Source organism: Lepus europaeus, chromosome 12 (assembly GCF_033115175.1).
Source record: "Lepus europaeus isolate LE1 chromosome 12, mLepTim1.pri, whole genome shotgun sequence".
Lineage (NCBI taxonomy): Eukaryota > Metazoa > Chordata > Mammalia > Lagomorpha > Leporidae > Lepus > Lepus europaeus.
In genome coordinates, this window is record NC_084838.1 from 83317663 (window position 1) to 83336156 (window position 18494).

General features: G+C 40.8%; 1 protein-coding gene across 2 annotated transcripts in view; it reads left to right on the forward strand.

Moving 5' to 3' along the window:
* The window catches only part of PCSK5 (proprotein convertase subtilisin/kexin type 5), a 434133-nt gene that overhangs the window by 278856 nt on the left and 136783 nt on the right, over nt 1-18494 (forward strand). The window contains exons 15-21 of one of the 2 annotated variants that reach the window (XM_062208433.1): nt 1264-1366; nt 2897-3090; nt 6416-6500; nt 10302-10399; nt 10850-10979; nt 11399-11514; nt 13817-16525. In XM_062208433.1, coding sequence (XP_062064417.1) covers nt 1264-1366; nt 2897-3090; nt 6416-6500; nt 10302-10399; nt 10850-10979; nt 11399-11514; nt 13817-13932 — 842 coding nt within the window. In that variant the 3' untranslated portion in view covers nt 13933-16525. Of the gene's footprint in view, nt 1-1263; nt 1367-2896; nt 3091-6415; nt 6501-10301; nt 10400-10849; nt 10980-11398; nt 11515-13816; nt 16526-18494 lie in introns of those variants that run through there. The other variant, XM_062208432.1, reaches the window with a different exon arrangement.

Below are 18494 nucleotides of genomic sequence, written 5' to 3' on the forward strand. Positions count from 1 at the left end.
AGCTGCCCATTGGCCTTTGGGTAGGATGCAATTTTAAATCTATTATCTGTGCCTGAAGTACCTGCTTTGTGATCCAAGACTGGATGCTGATCAGCTTGTGCCAGATGCCATAATGATGTTTCTTGCTGGCTACAGTATTTCAGAGGTATTCAGTGGCTTTAATGACCTTGGACAAGACAGGAAGTCTGGTCTAGATATTGAATAACCTTTCTTTTATTTTTTTTGTCAGAAGCTTAACTTCTCATTTTTCTATAAATCCTACATTTTTGTTGTTATGCATACTTAATTGTAGTTGATTTTGCCAGTTTTACAGTAGTATTGTTCATTTGAATTCTGAAATATATGTTATCTCCCACAAGGCAGCCATATGTGCTTTGAAGACCAGGCTATGAATGGGATTTACATTCTTGATACTTAAGCAATTGGGGTTGGTTTTTAATTCTTTAACATTTTATTTAAGTTGTACGAGTTTTATGTATTTCATTTATACAGATTTAGGAACACGGTGATACTTCCCCCCTACCCTTCCTCCTGCCCACATGCCAATCCTTCTTTTCCTTCTCCCTCTCACATTCCCACTCTTAATTTTTACAAAGATCTGTTTTCAGTTTACTTAATGATCATATACTTAACCCTTTTCTAAGTAAAAGAGTTCAACACATAGTGTGAAGGAAAAAAATCAGAACAAAAACACTGTTCCTCAATGGAAGAGACAAGGCCTATAAACAATCTTCCTATCTCAAAATGTCCATTTCATTCCAATACATTACATTTCACATACTCTTATTAGTTACCTCAGATCAGGGAAAACCTATGATTATCTGTCTTTTTTGGGACTGGCTTATTTCACTAATTATAATGGTTTCCAGTTATGTCCATCTTGTTGCAAAAGACAGACTTTAATTTTTTTTATAGCTGAGTAGTACTCCATAGTGTATATACACCATAATTTCTTAAAAAAAAATCTCACTAGTTCATCTCTGGGCTCCCAGCCACATTGACCACTATTCCTCTAACTACACACCAAAAAAAAAAAAAAAATCATATGTAGCATCTTCAAAAAGTTCATGGGAAGTGTGGATAATGGGAAAAAAAATACAATGCATGGATTTCAAATTACTTTTGCACAAAAATAGATTGATCTTTAACTCCATTTTCCATGAGACTTTTGAAATACCCTAAGATTTTATAAAAAATTCAAGGTAAAACTGACCTGCTATAAAATTCTTTTTTCTAAGTGTTGTTCTAATCTCTTCTGGAAAGGTCCCTGTGATGCTGAGTGCAGTGAGGTTGGCTGTGATGGGCCGGGACCAGACCACTGCAATGACTGTTTGCACTACTACTATAAGCTGAAAAACAACACCAGGTAAGAAAGAATCCTCACAGCCCCAGGAGTCCCTGCAGGGCCAACACCACGAAGGGACTCCAATGCCCAGCGTCTTCCCATGCTCTCCCACTAGGCCCTAAACATAGGATACATGGTGCTGCGAAGACCCACTGCCTGTCTGTGTCATTCACAATGGTGAAAACCACTGAGCTGCTAAACACAAAATGTGCATGTAAGCTTTGAACCTGCAAATGTCTTTTCTGTCATTTGGAAGGACTTTGAGTTGGGACCAGCTAAACACATACCTCAGCCTCCCCTCCAGATCTTTTGATTTCAGTTGACAAGGAAAAATTACACTTATGGTATATAATGTGATGTTTTGACATATGCATACATTGTAGAATGTCTCAGTCAAGCTATTTAATATATACATTCCTTTACATAATTTTTTATTGTGTTGAGAATACTGAAAACCTCTCTTAGTATATAATATATTATTGTTAGCACCAGCGCTCATCATAGACAATAGATCTCTTGAATTTATTCCTCCTTTCTAAGTGGTTTGTGTCCTTTCCAGCCCACTGATATTGTATGCCAGCTGCCTTTGCCCCTGATGGAGATGCCAGAGCACACAACCTGGAGCCATTCCATAATCCCACAGTTGCTGCTCCCTGCCCCTTCTCTTCTCTGCTGTAGACACTGTAATGGACCTTGTGCCTCTGAGCCCCTGCCTTCAGCCTAAAAATCAGCCGATGTTTTCATGGGGCTGGACTTTAGAACAATGGGTGCTGCAGCCAGAGCCCAGCCTCTCCCACCCAGAGTCTCTCATACCTCACCCACCTTCTCCCTCCTCCTTCAGCAAAACTCACTCTTGCAGGGCCTCCATGCTCCAGTCACCAAAACAGACCCAGACATGTTCAATTCCGGTTGCAATTCCACGCTGGAGTATAAATTCCCTAAGAGAAAGGTCCTTGGCTATCTCAGTACCTCTATCTCCTGCACTCTGCAAAATGCCTGACATTTGATTAGTTCTCAGTAAATATTTGTTGAATGGATTAATGAAGCAAGCCTTGTCCTTAAGTTATGGGCAAATAAGGAAGTTGTTAAAAAAGGTTTCTCACAAGCAACATAAATTTAAATATATTAACTTGGACAATTGCATATAACCACCACCACTACCCACATGTACACACATAGGACTTGCATGGCACAAACACAAAAGCAGAAGTAACTTCTTATAACAATGACCTTTTCAACACAAAATCACGATTCCCACATGTTCTCCCCAGGTTTCCCACCATAGCTTTCCTTTTTAGACTCAGTTTCTAACCATCAACCCTTCTAAAACCCAGATGAAACTAGGGGATAGTTTGCAATGAGAGCTGCCTTCCTTGGTCTAGGTGGCGTTGTGTAACCATTGCTGCCTCATACCCAGTGGAGGAGAAAGCCTTAACAACCAGAAGGAGGCCTGGTGGAGGCAGCATTGGGATCCTGGCTCAAGACTGATGTTGATGCTGAGAACTGAGCCACAGGTGATGCTGCTGTCTCTCTGATTTTTCCACCATGCAGGATCTGTGTCTCCAGCTGCCCCCCTGGCCACTACCACGCTGACAAGAAGCGATGCAGGAAGTGCGCCCCCAACTGTGAGTCCTGCTTTGGAAGCCACGGTGACCAGTGCGTATCCTGTAAATATGGATACTTCCTGAATGAAGACACCAGCAGCTGTGTTACTCACTGTCCTGATGGGTCATATCAGGACACCAGTGAGTTGATTTCAAATATTTGGGGTTTAGAGAAGAAATGTGGGATTTTCATTTGAAAAGGCGGGGTGTTCCTCCTTTATGAATCTGGGCTTGCCTGATGTCAGATGGGATCTGTTCCATTTACTTTAGGAAAACAGTTTAGAAGGCTTACATACACATGCCTGTGACTAACTCTGTGCTACACCAGCCCCAGATTCAAATATGTTCTAGAAGTACTCAGGAGAGGGGATATGGCTGTGCTCCTGTTCGCACAGGTGGGATTTGTCACAGCCAAAGGATACAAAATAAAATCAGTAAAGGGAAAAAGGCACATAGGACAAATGCCAGAGGAAGCCAGACTCAAGCTTCCAAGAGTCTGCTCTCAGTGGAATTCCATGAGGTGTATTTAATTCCCCCACCAACATGGATGGAAAGGCGTCAGCCAAAGAACCATTAAAGACTCAGCACACACAATTGTTACTGAGGCCTGGCTGGGAAGAGATGGCACCTTCTTCCTGGTGTGTATCAAGATTCCAGACTCCTGGAAGTAAAGCAGGTGTTCATCATAAACCATATTGTCTGTAAAACTTTAGACAACAGGAGCCACTCTTATCAAAATCTTAAATTCCCAGAGGCCAGCCATGGGCCAGCCTTATAAATCAGGTTTGCAAAGAATAACAGCTGAGCATGCTCTTTCCTGCACACTAACCAAATGATCCTGTTTGGTATCAAGGAATACATTTTGAAAACTTAAAAAAAAAAAAAAAGACTTTCTGACTAGCATAGAATGAATATGTGTCAAAGAAGTATTTAACCCATTCAGGAGGGAGCTGCAAAGTAACAGGTGTTTTCAAAGATCGTGAGATACTGTAGTCCATCAGGAAAGGCAACATGGAATCCTTTAGGCTGAGTTAGAAGCAAATTGCATAAGTTCTTACATGGCAATCCAGCTAGAATGTGGGAGGATATTTTTTTCTAACAGAAATTATATGCAACTTGACCAAGCAAAATATCTGTGTGTTAACATGAAACATCACAGAGTTCAGGCTGTCATTATGAACAAAGGTCTGTTGCCCTAGGGAATCAAAAAAAAAAAAAAAATCTGTGGGAAGACCTATTAGACAGTACTCCAGTGTGACCCTGAAAAAAGCTACCAGATAGCTTTTTTTTTATTTCTGAGTTCTGGGTATCAAGGATCTCATACTCTAAAATTTCATGTTTTTTGCAACCTAGGAAAAAAAAGAAAACCTCCAAGTTTAAAGGAATAACAGTTATTTTTAAAAATAAATATAAAAATGGATAAGAAGAATTCTGAAGTGGGTAGTCTTGCTTCTTCAGAAGTAAAATTCTCTCTTGACTCAAAGGCAGGCATTTCTCTATGAGGCAGTGGGGTCTTTCAGGCTACCCTTAGGTGCAATGGTTAGGGATTCCCCTGCAGTTTTTATTTGCCCCCAAATCTGGAAGATTAGCTATCAGCTGGTAGAGAAAAAGAAACTGAGAGAGGGGAAGAGTATAAGGGATCCATAGAAATGAGCAGTATGAGAAGTGGGGAGTCAAAATTCTAACAAGAAGGCAGAGTCTTGGAAAAAAAGTTTGGTTCTAGAATTTTGTATAATAGGATCAAGATAATTGAGAGAGTCGATTCTTTCTCAGAGCCTGGGAGGTGGATAATTAAGGAAGGCTGTTCAAACAATGACCTCAGCTATGACACAGTGTTAATGCAGCGCTCTGCGGGTCTCTCTGCTTCTATAATTGCCTTCAGATCCTGTGCCAGGTCCAGTCTTCCCTGGGACACAGTGAGTGAGACCATATGATAATGATCATAGAGCCATAAAGGGCTTCATATTTCACATTGAGAGGCTCAGACCTGATCCAGTAGTGCCTTGTAGGGTCCATTAACGCAGTGTTTCTCTGTGGAACTCAGAAGATCAGTAACATTTACAGAGCAAATAGAAGAAATCTCATGAATAAAGCTTCATTCACTTTTATCCATGTTACGTGTGGATAAAATTTGCTTGCATATCAGAGAAAGTACCAAGTCTTCAGAAATATTTTGTCTAACTTAAAATGCCTTTCTTAATATACCAAATCACTATTTTTCATCATAAAACAACCATGACTTTACCACTTTTTTTTCTGATATAGATCTCTTTGATATTAAGTGGTAAAGTCAGTATTCATGCATTCAAACCAATACATTCCCGTTCTCCAGAATAGAAATATTATCTGGGAAGCAGACAGTTAGCCTAGCAGTTAAGATGCCTGTATTCCCTATTGGAGTATCTGGGGTTTGAGCCTCAGCTGCAGCTCCTGACACCCATTTCATGTTAATGCAGATTCTGGGAGGCAGCGTGATGGCTCAGGTAGTTGGATCCCTGTCACCCACATGGGAGATGTGGATTGAGTTCTTGGTTCCCAGCTTCAGCCTGAGTCAACCCTGGGGGTTGTGGGCACTTGGGGAGTGAACCAGCAGATAGGAGCTCTACATCTCTGTCTCTTTCTCTCTCTCTGGCTCCCTGCCTCTCACATCAAAATAGATTAGATACTATCTAAAAGATAATATTTGGGCAGGCTTTGTGACACAGCAAGTTAAGCCACCACTTGGGATGCCCCCATCCCACGTGGGAGTGTGGGCTTGAGTCCCAGCTCCTGCACATCCAATCCAGCTTCCAAATTGAGAAGCAGTGGATGGTTGCCCAATTACTTCAGTCCTTGCCATCTACTTGGGAGACAAGGATAGAGTTCCTGGCTCCTGGCATCAGCATAGCCCAGCCTGGCTGTTGGAAGCATTTGGGGAGTGAACCAGCAGATGGAGGTATCTCTCTTCTCTGTTTCTCCCTCTCTCTGTCATTCTGCCCTTTAAATAAATAAATTATAAAAATAAAATAATGTTTGTATCAATTCCACAACAGCTACAAAGTGCAAGACATTATTTTAGATTATGCAAGAAATAAACAACACTTGGCTCACACTCTTAAACATGGACTCCTTTCTAGCACAACTTATCAGAGTGGACCAAGCTGTATGAGTGACCTTCATTGTTAGAAGCCAGGAAACCCTGCTTAGAAGAGAGATGGAAAGAGGACGAGAAGCCTAGAAACTCAATAAGAATTGAGTGGGCTGTGGGTCGTTGGTCTGCAGTCTGGCAGAGCAGTCTAAGTTGTTTCCCAGTCTTACAGTTTCTGTGAATTTGGTTTCCTGGGAAGTGAAAACAAATGATGATTCTGGGGCTTTCCCTACAGTTGCCAAGGCCATGGGTACTACAGCATATTAGCAAATAGAGCATCGTCACCTGCTCTTATATAATCAATTGACTTATAATTTTCTTTTCCTTTTTTTTAAACAGAGAAAAATCTTTGCCGGAAATGCAGTGAAAACTGCAAGACATGTACTGAACTCCATAACTGTACAGAATGTAGGGACGGATTAAGGTAAGAGAGAGAAAGATTTCTTCAAGTCCCAAGAGCTTCTTAATGTAAATAAAATGAAGAATACACACACACACACACACACAGATATCCAAGTGAATAAATATCCTCTTACTATCTACCCTTGGTTTGACTCCCATTCAAGCACTTGATTGCTCTTTGCATTATCTCTACCATTACATATGAAAAATTGGTTCCCGTCTTTGCTGAAGAAGAGTTATAACCAAATAAATTGTCTGTATAAAAGATAGCCCAGATACAAGTCAACAAATATGACCATTTGAGAGGCGTTCATCGTGCTTTTTGACGTGCATTGTGCCACTCAAGGATTACTGTGCAAGTAATGCCAATGAATTACATTTAATCCCCCTGACTCATTCCTTGGATGGTCGGAAATTATTCCCTTATCTTTATTATTTTTCGTCCACATACCCAGTCATTCTCTTATCTTAAGTACCTCAGGCTAGGTTCCATTATGCTATGCTCTATGCATAGATTTAACATCAGGAGATGTTTTCCTTGAATAGATGCTTGCTTATTGCAAAAGCTGGATAGTTGGTAGACTGCACCGGCACAACATGCAACTCCAATGAACCAGCAGCCTCTTGGTTTCAGTAGAGGTCACGTCATTCTAAACTGAGTTAGGAGTTGCACTCTGGCTTAGAGTTCTCCCTTTTGAGTATTGATAATGCCTTTATTTCTACCTTTGATGAAAGGTGGAAATAGATAGGGTCTCTGCTGTGTCCATGCTTTTTTAGTTGTATCAAACTATGATGTGTGTACCTTTATATCACATCTGAGTTCAGACAGTAATTTATGAGAAATACTAGATCTATATTTAGATTTTTTACTTTAGTTAAGAAAGTAGATTTTTGACCGGCGCCGCGGCTCACTAGGCTAATCCTCCACCTGCGGCACCGGCACACCGGGTTCTAGTCCCGGTCGGGGCACCAGATTCTGTCTTGGTTGCTCCTCTTCCAGTCCAGCTCTCTGCTGTGGCCTGGGAGTGCAGTGGAGGATGGCCCAGGTCCTTGGGCCCTGCACCTGCATGGGAGACCAGGAGGAGGCACCTGGCTCCTGGCTTCGGATCGGCGCAGTGTGCCGGCCGTACCGGCCACTTGGGGGGTGAACCAAGGAAGACCTTTCTCTCTGTCTCTCTCTCTCTCACTGTCTAACTCTGCCTGTCATAAATAAATAAATAAATAAAAATTTTAAAAAAAGAAGTAGATTTTTACATAACTAAGTTGTGCTAAACCTTTGTAAAAGTTTGCCAATGACAGAATCAAGTACCAATTTTTCAAATTTAGACTTAAATTGGTTAAAAATTAAACAAAGTTTAATATTCTGTCCCTTGGCTGCACTAGCCATATTTTAAGGGCTCAGTAGCCGTATACAGGTTGGACAGCACAGGCCTAACCTGGCAAGTTTATCAAGGGTGAAACAGAAGTGTTCACAGTCCCAGGCTCATGAGCCTCCTAGTACCTGTGTTTTGGGAGCATCAGTTGTATGCCCTCCTTCAGTCATTCCTTCCCCTACACAGTGCAACCTCTGTCTCCCACTGAATAGATGCCAAGCTCAGAAGCATTGTCCTGTATTAGAAAAACTGGGGAGTTTTCTTAACTTCAATAAGATTTTTGTGGTCCTTATTTCCTGCCTCAGAAAGCTGTGTTTGATGAAATCCCCATCCCTTTCTTTTTAGTACTACAGAAAATGAAAAGGATTTTCTTTTACTGGCTGTTTAGATGACAGCTCTCTGGTCTGTGAATGAAGCATCCTTTCATTTTTTAGCCCATGGTTTCCCTGAGGCTCCTTGCATTTTCCTAGGGGCTCCTAGAGTTGGCCATGTAGCTTCAAAAGACCTGTAAATTTTCATCTAGGCATGGGCTAAGAAAAAATGGGAAAATCTATGCAGAAATCCAGGATGAAATCAATGAACATGCCAACAAAGACAGATTGAACTTCTTTGTTTATCTCCTTTGCTTTTGTACTTTCCAAATTGTATTAATGAGCATAGAAAAAAACTATATTTGAATTTTTAAATTAAGTATGATCCATTTATGAAGCTGCCAGATAAAACATCAGCTAGAACAGTATAAAGAATTTAGGGAATAAAAACCAGTTAACTTTGTGGCTCAGATACACAGCTTCTAGTTATCATCAATTTAGTGATGCTGAAGTACAGTTCTTCTCTGTCTCTTCATTCACACTGATTACTCAGTGAGTACTGTATTAAATATTATAAATTCTATATAATTTTAATTTAAGGATCTCTAGACTAAGAAAGCTGGCAAATTAAGGAGAGAAAAATACACATGCCACCTTTGACGTTCTAACACCTTATTAGATTCTGTCTCATAGCTCTACATACAGAAATAGAAGTGTAAATAGATCATTTTATATGGTATTGGTAACTTTTACAAATACTAAATAATGATATAACTTTAAACAATTGAGATGTTAAGGTAAACAGCCATACAAGTAGGGAATTTTGCTAGATTCCTCATTTCAGTGTTTGACTGGATCACAGAATGGAGGCAGGGCTAGGTGTTTGGCCAAGTGGTTAAGACACCACTGGAGACATCTGCATGCCATACCAGAATGCCTGGGTTTGAATCCCGGCTGTGCTTCTGATGCCAGCTTCCTGCTAATGCACGTCCTGAGAGGCAACAGGTAACGGCTCGAGTACTGCAGTCCCTCCCACCATGTGAGATACCCAGTGTGAGTTCCTGGCTTCAGCCTGATGCGGCCGCAGCTATTATGGGCATTTGGAGAGTGAATCAGCACATGGCTCTTTCTTTCTCTCTCTCTGCCTTTCAAATAAACAAAAATATTTCTTTAAAGGAAGGCAAAAGTATATTAGAATTTTGCTGCTTTGATGGGAAATAGTAGAAGACTAAAGTCGGAATTACTTAAAGAGGCTGGCGTTGTGGTGTAGTGAGTAAAGCTGCTGCCTGTGACACCAGCATCCCATATGGGCGCCCAGTTCAAGTCCTGGGTGCTCTGCTAATGTGCCTGGGAAAGCAACAGAGGATGGCCCAAGTGCTTGGGCCCCTGTATCCATGTGGTAGACCTGGAAGAAGTTCCTGGCTCCTGGCTTCAGACTGGCCTAGCTCTAGCTGTTGCAACCATTTGAGAAGTGAACCAGAGGGTGGAAGATTCTCTCTCTCTCTCTCTCTCTCTCTATCTCTATCTCTATCTCTATCTCTATCTCTATCTCTCTGACTCCCTCACTCACTCCCTTTATTTGAACATTGACTTTCAAGTAAATAAATCTTAAGAAAAAAATTACTTAAAAAGGAAGCTGAAGGAAGCTACTCTATACAGTTTGAGCTGGGGTTGGAAAGGGATAGTTGTACTCTTAATATTATTCTATTGTAATTTCTTTCATCAGGTGTTCCTGCTTCATTTAGAATTAGGAAATAACTTTAAATCTGCCATATATTATAGTGGGTCTGTATATTAGAGAATAGCCAGGCATATTTTTAGACCACGTAATTGTTTTGTCTATCAATTAATGTTTTATTAAACTTTTGAGTCATAAGAAGTAAGTATATCCCTGCCAGTGAACGAATTTAAGAGAATGTGTCCACACTATAGTCATCATTATAGGCACAAAGAAGCATTATAGGAATTAGGAGCAGGGGGTGGAAAAACAAGGCACCAGGGCTATTTCCCAAGCTTTGAAGCTTTGCCAAACCCACTGATCTCTCAGGGGAACTGGATCTGTTACACATGGCATTTGTAGGTCATTACCACTTTGCCTTGATTGCAACAGTGTGTTTACAACACGTTCTGTACTTCTAGCCTGCAGGGATCCCGGTGTTCGGTCACCTGTGAAGATGGACAGTACTTCAACGGCCAGGACTGCCAGCCCTGCCACCGCTTCTGCGCCACCTGTGCTGGTATCGCCTCCCTGAGCCTTTCATTTATTTTCTTGGTTCTGGTTTTGCTTAAGTGTATGCCTTGTTATAGCCGTCACTCGCACAGCCCGCTAGATACCTTTACGCTAAATGCTAGAGAGCCATGGTTCCCATTTGATTACCATGCATGCATTCTCACTGAAACTCACACAGTCGTCAGCTTCCTGTCCTCACTGAGAAATTTAAGTATCCCAGTGATATCTCCTTCTCTTTTCAAAGACAGCAGATGTTTTCGGGAAATAGATTCTATTTAAAATGGGAGAGGTTTTTTTTTTTTTTCTCCTCTGAGAAGAACATGAAAAAATGTATTAAATTATTACTCTAAGAATTATAACAGATGAACGCCATTTTCACAAGCTAGTGAAGTAAAAGCCTGCCATACAATGCCTGCTGAGGTTTTTTTCTGTCTCTTGCATTTGTCTTGCTTTGAAGGGGCAGGAGCTGATGGGTGCATTAAATGCACTGAGGGCTACTTCATGGAGGATGGGAGATGCGTGCAGAGCTGTAGTATCAGCTATTATTTTGAGCACTCTTCAGAGAATGGTTACAAATCCTGCAAAAAGTAAGTGGATCGGCCCCTTCAGCCCCAGCTGTTAGTACCTGGCTCCCTTATGAGTGCCTTCATAAACAATAAGAAGTGTAGAATTTTTAATGATGAAATAAAGCTCTATATTTACATAAAGACACTGCAGCTATAACCCAACTTATTTTTGATACTTTCGTTTATTTCTTCATTTAGCCTCAGGAGTACCTTAAAAAAATGATATTTTCTGTCCCACATATGTGCTGTGTCCCACTTAAAATTAGTGTCTACCTGCTAGGGTTTTTTTTAATGTCATCAAACTTAGCAGTTATTGTACAAAAAGGTTTTTATGTCTTCAAAATGAGAGTTAAATTTAAGACTTTAAGTGGTTGATAGTAAACACACCTTCTGTTGGGAATGATGTGTGAAAGGATAAAACATTGTACCTTTTCCCCTAGATGTGATACCAGCTGTTTGACATGCAATGGCCCAGGGTTCAAGAACTGTACAAGCTGTCCCAGTGGGTATCTCTTAGACTTAGGAACATGTCAAATGGGAGCGATCTGCAAGGATGGTGAGTACAGCTGCTCATTTGATCTCTGAGCCAAGTGTGATTTTTCCACGTTAAAGGTCTAATATACTTAGAAGTTTAAAAAACAACTAAGAAACGTGCGTCATTTAGGACATAAGCAATATCTTCCTGACATTCATTCATTTGTGCCCCCAATTTTTTTTAATTGCAAGAAGAAACAAGTCACCTGGCCAATATGGTTCCAGTTAATTTTTTCTTCATGAATGAACTATTTTTAGAGCAGATTTGGGTTCAAGCAAAAGTGAGGCGAATGTAGAGATTTCACATATACCCCTGCCAGCACACATGCATAGCTCCCCTACCCTCCCACCCCTTCCTGCAACTTGTTGCAATCAATGAACCTAGATTGACACATCATTAACACTCAAAGTCCATAGTTTATATTAGGGTTCATGGTTTGGACAAGTGGATAGTGATGTGTATTGAAGTATATCCACTGTTACAGTATCATGCAGCAGCATAGGGAAAATATGTCGATGTAGAAAGACATTGTTTTGAACTGTTGTTCAAAATGCCTTTCAGTAATTAAAAAAAAGAGAAAATAGGCAAGTAGAAAAGTCTCAGCCCTGCATTTATTCTTCCTTCTTTGCAATGTTTCCTCTTCTGGAAATTTCACAAGAGACAGAACAGTACTATGGCAGGGAGACTGTGGACTTGGGAATCAGGATGCTGTAGTTCATGTCTGGGCTCAGACTTGGGGCAAGTTAGAATTTTCTGGGCCTAATTGCCCTCGTCTGTACAAAATGAAGAACATAATACTACTGATCTTGTATGGCTGTTCCACAACTCCCTAGTAGGGATCTCAAAAAGGCATCAGAAAGAACGGGGCACATGATGGTACCAGTAGAACCTCACTGTGGTCCTTGGAGCATTATAGGTGACTGTGGATCTTCGTGGCTTTTCTGATATGTGATTGGCCTGGTAGGGATAGGCCAGACCCACTCCGGCTCTGTGTTACAAGTTTGGATAAGGGCTAGCTCTAACTGTACCACACTGGGGTAAGAGGCCTTGGGCGATGGCTCTCCAGGGACATATCCATGTAAGTATTCTTTTTAGTTAATAGCAAGTGCCCCCTTCCCTTTACTTTAAAACATGATTCCCTGACATCTGAGTATAACCAGAAATAATAACAACCAGAAAACTGAAAAATCTGTTTAGGTGATTAACATAGGAAATCCTTGGTGCCTTGAAGTTTTCACCTGTAGCATAAATTACCAGGCATTTCAAAACGTGTGATGTCTTAACTATTTCCCCCCAACCCACAGTGAGCACGGAGTAAGTTATGTCAGCAAAAGTGGAAGGGCCAGATCGTGGGCAAAATTGGAAAATGAAGAAGCCGTGATTTGCAATGAGCCCATTTTCAGTTCAGTTTAAAAATGAGATCACTGATGGCTCACCAGGCATTGCAAATCACATGGCAACTGCATCTGAGGATGCACTGTTTATTCTCTTTCACTGATCATATTTCCATGATTCTAAGACATAACTTTTTTTTACATTTAAACATGTCTGAAATAAGATGCATCTTATAATTCATGGCAGCTTATAATGGCCACAGGCTGATCTAATATAAGTGCCTGGATATGAGATAGGTGGCAGGGATGTATATTAAACTCGGTTAGACACACGGTTACTACTTCTTGTATTGAAATTAATCACAGTTCAAAAGAGCTTCGAAAAATTAACTGTTGTTCAATATTCAAAGGAAGGCTTCTTGCATAAGCACAGAAGCAAAACAGAATGTCCTGAGTATAATAAATACCTTTAATAAATATACAATTAAAGTTCTAATTGATAAGAGACTACCATGCCACTGTTTAATAAGAAGTAATTTTTCTTTGTGTTACTTAAAACAATGGTGCATCTTAAATCCTGTGTCTTAGATTCAATGAAATATAGAATGATGAAATATTTTAATGAAATATAGTGTAATGACACAATGTAAATGACTGTATACCCTCTACTCTAGGTCATTCTAAGAAGAAAAAAATCCTTATGTTATTATTGATTTCTAATTTATTCTTTCTCTAATCTTTTTTTTTTCCTTTCATAAATGGATACCAATCACATTTACCATTGGACTGCAATCTCTCTCCTTGAAAACCAATGCTATTGGCTGAAATCACTTTGGGTGGACCAAATTTCCTCCTTGTTGACTGCTCCTGAATGATCTCTTCCAATCCCAACCTGCCTCTCTGACCAATCACAACCTTCTTCCGTGTGTGCCCATCAATGCTGCTCTCGTCCTCAACTCCCCCTGTCTCTTGCTGACTTCCTGGAAAAGCAACGGAAGAGTCCTGGGCGGAAGGAGGCTTCTGTATGCTTGTGAAAAAGAACAATTTGTGCCAACGGAAGGTTCTTCAACAACTTTGCTGCAAAACATGTACATTCCAAGGCTGAGCAGCCACCTTAGAATTCTTTGTTGCTGTAGACTTATAGAGTATTCCATATTATTAAAAAGAAAAAAAAAGCCAGAAAAAAAAAAGCAAGCCACCTCTCTCTTTCTTGCCCTCTTTTTTTTTTCTCCCTCTCCCTCTCCCTCCTCCTCTCTCTCTCTTTTTCTCTCTCTCTCTCTCTCTCCTTCTCTCCCTCCCTCTCTCTCTCTCTTTCTCTCTCCCTCTCTCTCTCTCTTTCTCAAGTTTGTGCAGGGAGATGTTGAACTGTTTTGTCAGAACTTAAATGGAAAAAAGAAAAATAAACCTACAACAAGCCTACCTTTTTATAACTGGGTGTTTAGTGCTAAACAGCCAGAACCACAGAGACAGCATTGTATGACCAAAGTATCTGATGCCAAAATTTGACGTTAAAGTAATGATTTGATTTCCTGCCCTGGGTTTCAAGGTCCGTTTTCTTCCTTTTGCATTTACTTGCTTGTTTCCCCCTTTGAGATGCCTAAAAATACCTTTCCAGAACCTCACAAGAGCATACATAGATCAAAATGCAACAGACGGCTCTTGCAACAATCATTTTTCTTGCTCGAGCCAACTGTTGAAGAAAAAGACAGAAAACTGGACCTGAGGGCCTAACAGCATCCTAGATAGTTGTGTCCAGTGTCATTTGTCTTTGTTCTTCACCACTAAGCATCAATACTTTCCAAACATATTTTCCTTCCTGCATTATGTACTGGTTTTTACATATTACTCACTTGATAAGTCTGCTCCACTGGTTGTATCAGATGGACATGCTGCTACTGCCTTTGCCATTGTAGATTGGGTTATATTACACACAGCTGGCAAATGGGATTGCTCTGTAGAGTCAGATTGATGATGGTTAGAATGCAGAGGTACGTGAATGAACAGAGACTGATCCAGCTCCCTGGAAACCAGAGGGCTAACTTAGTAGACCCTGCACAATCTCTTGGTGCTATCTAGCCATAATCCCCATAGCATTTTTTTAAAGGCCATCAGAAATTCCATTTGTTATGGTGGGAAGCATTTTGGATATGATGCAGGAAATTTCTTCCTGGAGTCAAAAGTTTCTAAGAAGTCCTGTATTTTTTAAGAAATGGAATTTATTTAAATAATATTTAAGCTCAGGCCCATGTTGGCTGAGCAGTGTTTCTCAATGGTGCTTATTAGAAATTTTTTCATCTTGTCATTTTAAGAAAATAAAACTGGAAATTAAATATAGATGGCATGATTGTACCCTCCTGGTTCTGTAGTTCCCCGCTCCTCTGTCCCTCTATTACCATACCATTCTCTCACACACCTATCCACTGAATGTTAAGTTTGTCTGTTTTGTTTGTTTTGTTTAGAAATATCTTCACTGGTTTTCTCTGAATCTCTAAATGTTTTATGGAAATTAGCAGACTGAATTGTGAGAAAACTGTTTCGGATCAGTAGGCAGTAATAAGAAAGCCTGATAATATCTTTTTGCAGTTTCTCTGTTTAGGGAAGGGTAGACTTATACCAAATTTCTTCATTTTCCACATCAAAGCTCCAATGGTGACCTCATTGGCTTTGGGAGCAACCAGCCATCTTGCAGGCTTTACACTGAGAACCTCCCATCCAGGATGTTGCTGGCGTCACACCTGAGAAGAGGAATGGTGTCAATCTAGGTTCTCCTGGACAGGAGCTGGGAAGTGGATGCTAAGGCCTCCATCCAAGCAGCAAGCTAGCAAAAAGTCTGCCTCAAAAATAGTCTTAGACATCAAAGTTAACTTACAATCCAAGGTGAATAATAAATAAATAGTCTAATGACCCTCTTAATAGCATCACAATGATATTGAGTCACACAATGATTCATAAATAACTGGGGAACCAACTGATTTTGCTGAGTAGTTTTCCTCTTTATAACACCACAGGCCCTTCTGACATGAAGAACCAAAGTTACCCTGGGTAAGGCATAAAGTTTTACAGTTAAATGAGCAAATGTAAGTGCAAGCCTAAGCAAGCTCAAGCAGATGGCAAAGCCAGATTCGCCTGCAGAGGGATCCATTGAAGTGAATGAGCCCATACCATAAGAGGTACAAGGATACTGTGAGGAAAGATAAAAATGATGCCTGTGTTCTTAGACAACTAACACCAACATGACAACCAAATCCACTAGGGTCCACTAGTGTGCATCCCATTTCTCACTGGCCATGCAGGTGCACATCATGGAAATACTGGTTTCACTACTAGTGTGTTACTGCCTCGTTTATCTACATAACATTATTAACTAGAACATAATGCTTTCAAAGTTTAAGTTAATGTTATATATTATGTATAAATATATATATTCATAATGAGATATATGTAATGGATAGTACAAAGTTTGGAGACTTAACAAATGCTCTAGCCTTCTAGAGACAAAAGTCCTATCTTTTGTTTTCTTTTGTCTTTTGATTTTTAATTAGTGACCCATTGTTAAATCCAAATCCACTTTTACTGAAAAATACTGTACATGTGTAAAATGTTCAGTTGTTTTTTTGTAAAATATAGTAGAATGGTTGTAATTGATACTGGCCAAAATCAATGTTATTCCATATTTTATTTTTTCTATTAAATTAACCTAAGTTCCTGTTTATTTGATCTGTTCATCCCCATTTGTAAACATCTCTGAAAGGGTGATGTAATGAGAAACTTCTCTGTTTCCACACAGAAGGGAAGGATGGGGATGAATGAGGCTTCTCAATAAAGTCACTAAAGAAAGGGCAAGCAGAGGGGGGAGTTGAAAAGAGGGAGAAAGAAATCACAACGTAAGAAAGCAACAGGTTTGATAAGCTCAGCGGAGTTTGTTAAGTCCCATTTTTGGAAAATCGGTTATAAAAAACAAATCTGTAAAAGCTTAGTGTACTTTCTCTATTGGATTGTACACACTTTGGTCCATGGGGTGTGGGCCATGTGTGCCCCCTCTTTCCCCTGCAGCTCCACACATCCACCAGCGTGTGTGTGTGTGTGTGTGTGTAGAGATGGGGGCCGTGGACTGGGGGCAAGGAGGTGGGGGATACAAAAGCTGTGAAAGGGGAAGGTGGCTTTGTTCAGTTTGCTGACAGCTTCTGTGAAGTAGATACTGGATGTTTCCCAGGATGCCTAAAAGACGACTTTGTCTAAAAGAAATATCCACTGCATGTCAGGAGTGGGAGAGAGCAGTTGGCTCTGAACAGCAGTGGAGTATAGACCTGTATGAACCCTGCTCAAGATGCAGTCACTCTCCTTGAAAGTTCAAGGCCCTGCCTTAGAGAAAAGAAGGGAGAAATCAGGCAAAGCAGCAAACAAACTGAGCCTAACTAGGTTTAAAGATCTGCAGTACAACCTGGTGTAAGGGAACCTCTGTTGTCGTGAAGTCAGTGGAGAGAAAGTAATTGTATTGACCCCTTACGTTGTACTAAACAATGTGACAACAGAGTGCAGTGTAAACCTGATCATGTAAATATGTCACCCTCTTAATTCTCAGAAAAACTCCCAAGCACAGGTACATGTATTGTCCTCTGTTTACAAATAAGAAAATGGAGGCCCATAATCTTGAAGCAAATTGATCGGGATTACATATCCAGATTCATCATCATCCTAACAGTAAGACAGCACTAAGGGTGTGAATTCTAAATCTCACATGAGTGGTACACGATATTGTTAAGATCACAACAAGCAGTGATTCCTTTGCATTGGACTGATGAAGGCATGCTTCCTAAAGCAGGTGGACCTAGAATTGGTCCCAGCATGGCTAAAGGCCTTAACTGAGGAGGACAGCAGACTTGTGGTATGCGAGAAGCAAGATGTTTATATAGTTCCATCTAATTAGTTCATTGCTACAAAGAATGGAGACTCAACAGTTGATGGATTAGTCAAAAAAAAAAATCTAATTTTTGCAATTGGTAGAAAGATGGATGGTATGCCCACCCTCCTCGACACCTTGTCCACAGCATACCCTGCTGATCAGTGCCCGTTTGCACGTGGGTCAGACCTGCCTCACTCTCTGCCCCATTTCAGAGGTGTAGCCTCACACCGCTAATCTCTTCAGTCCCATCCAGTATTCAACCATCTGCCCTTCATTTTGAGGAACTTACCGAATGTGAGCTTGGCAAGGGAGGGGTGGTTGTTTCAGTAACTACTACAGTAAAGTTTCATTAACCCTTTAGGCACACTCCAGTTTGGAAGCATACAGAACCTTACGTTCCTCACATGAAAAGAACGTCATGAGGCTAAAACGTAAAATAGGCATTAACAGCTTCCATGCTGTCATTGAGATTCACAAAGAACAACGGCAGGGGCCGGCGCCATGGCTCACTTGGTTAATCCTCCTCCTGCAGCGCCGGCATCCCATGTGGGCACCGGGTTCTAGTCCCGGTTGTTCCTCTTTCAGTCCAGCTCTCTGCTGTGGCCCAGGAAGGCAGTGGAGGATGGCCCGAGTGCTTGGGGCCCTGCACCCAGATGGGAGACCAGGAAGAAACACCTGCCTCCTGGCTTTGGATCGGCGCAGCTCCAGGTGTGGCAGCCCTTTGGGGAGTGAACCAACAGAAGGAAGACTTTTCTGTCTGTCTC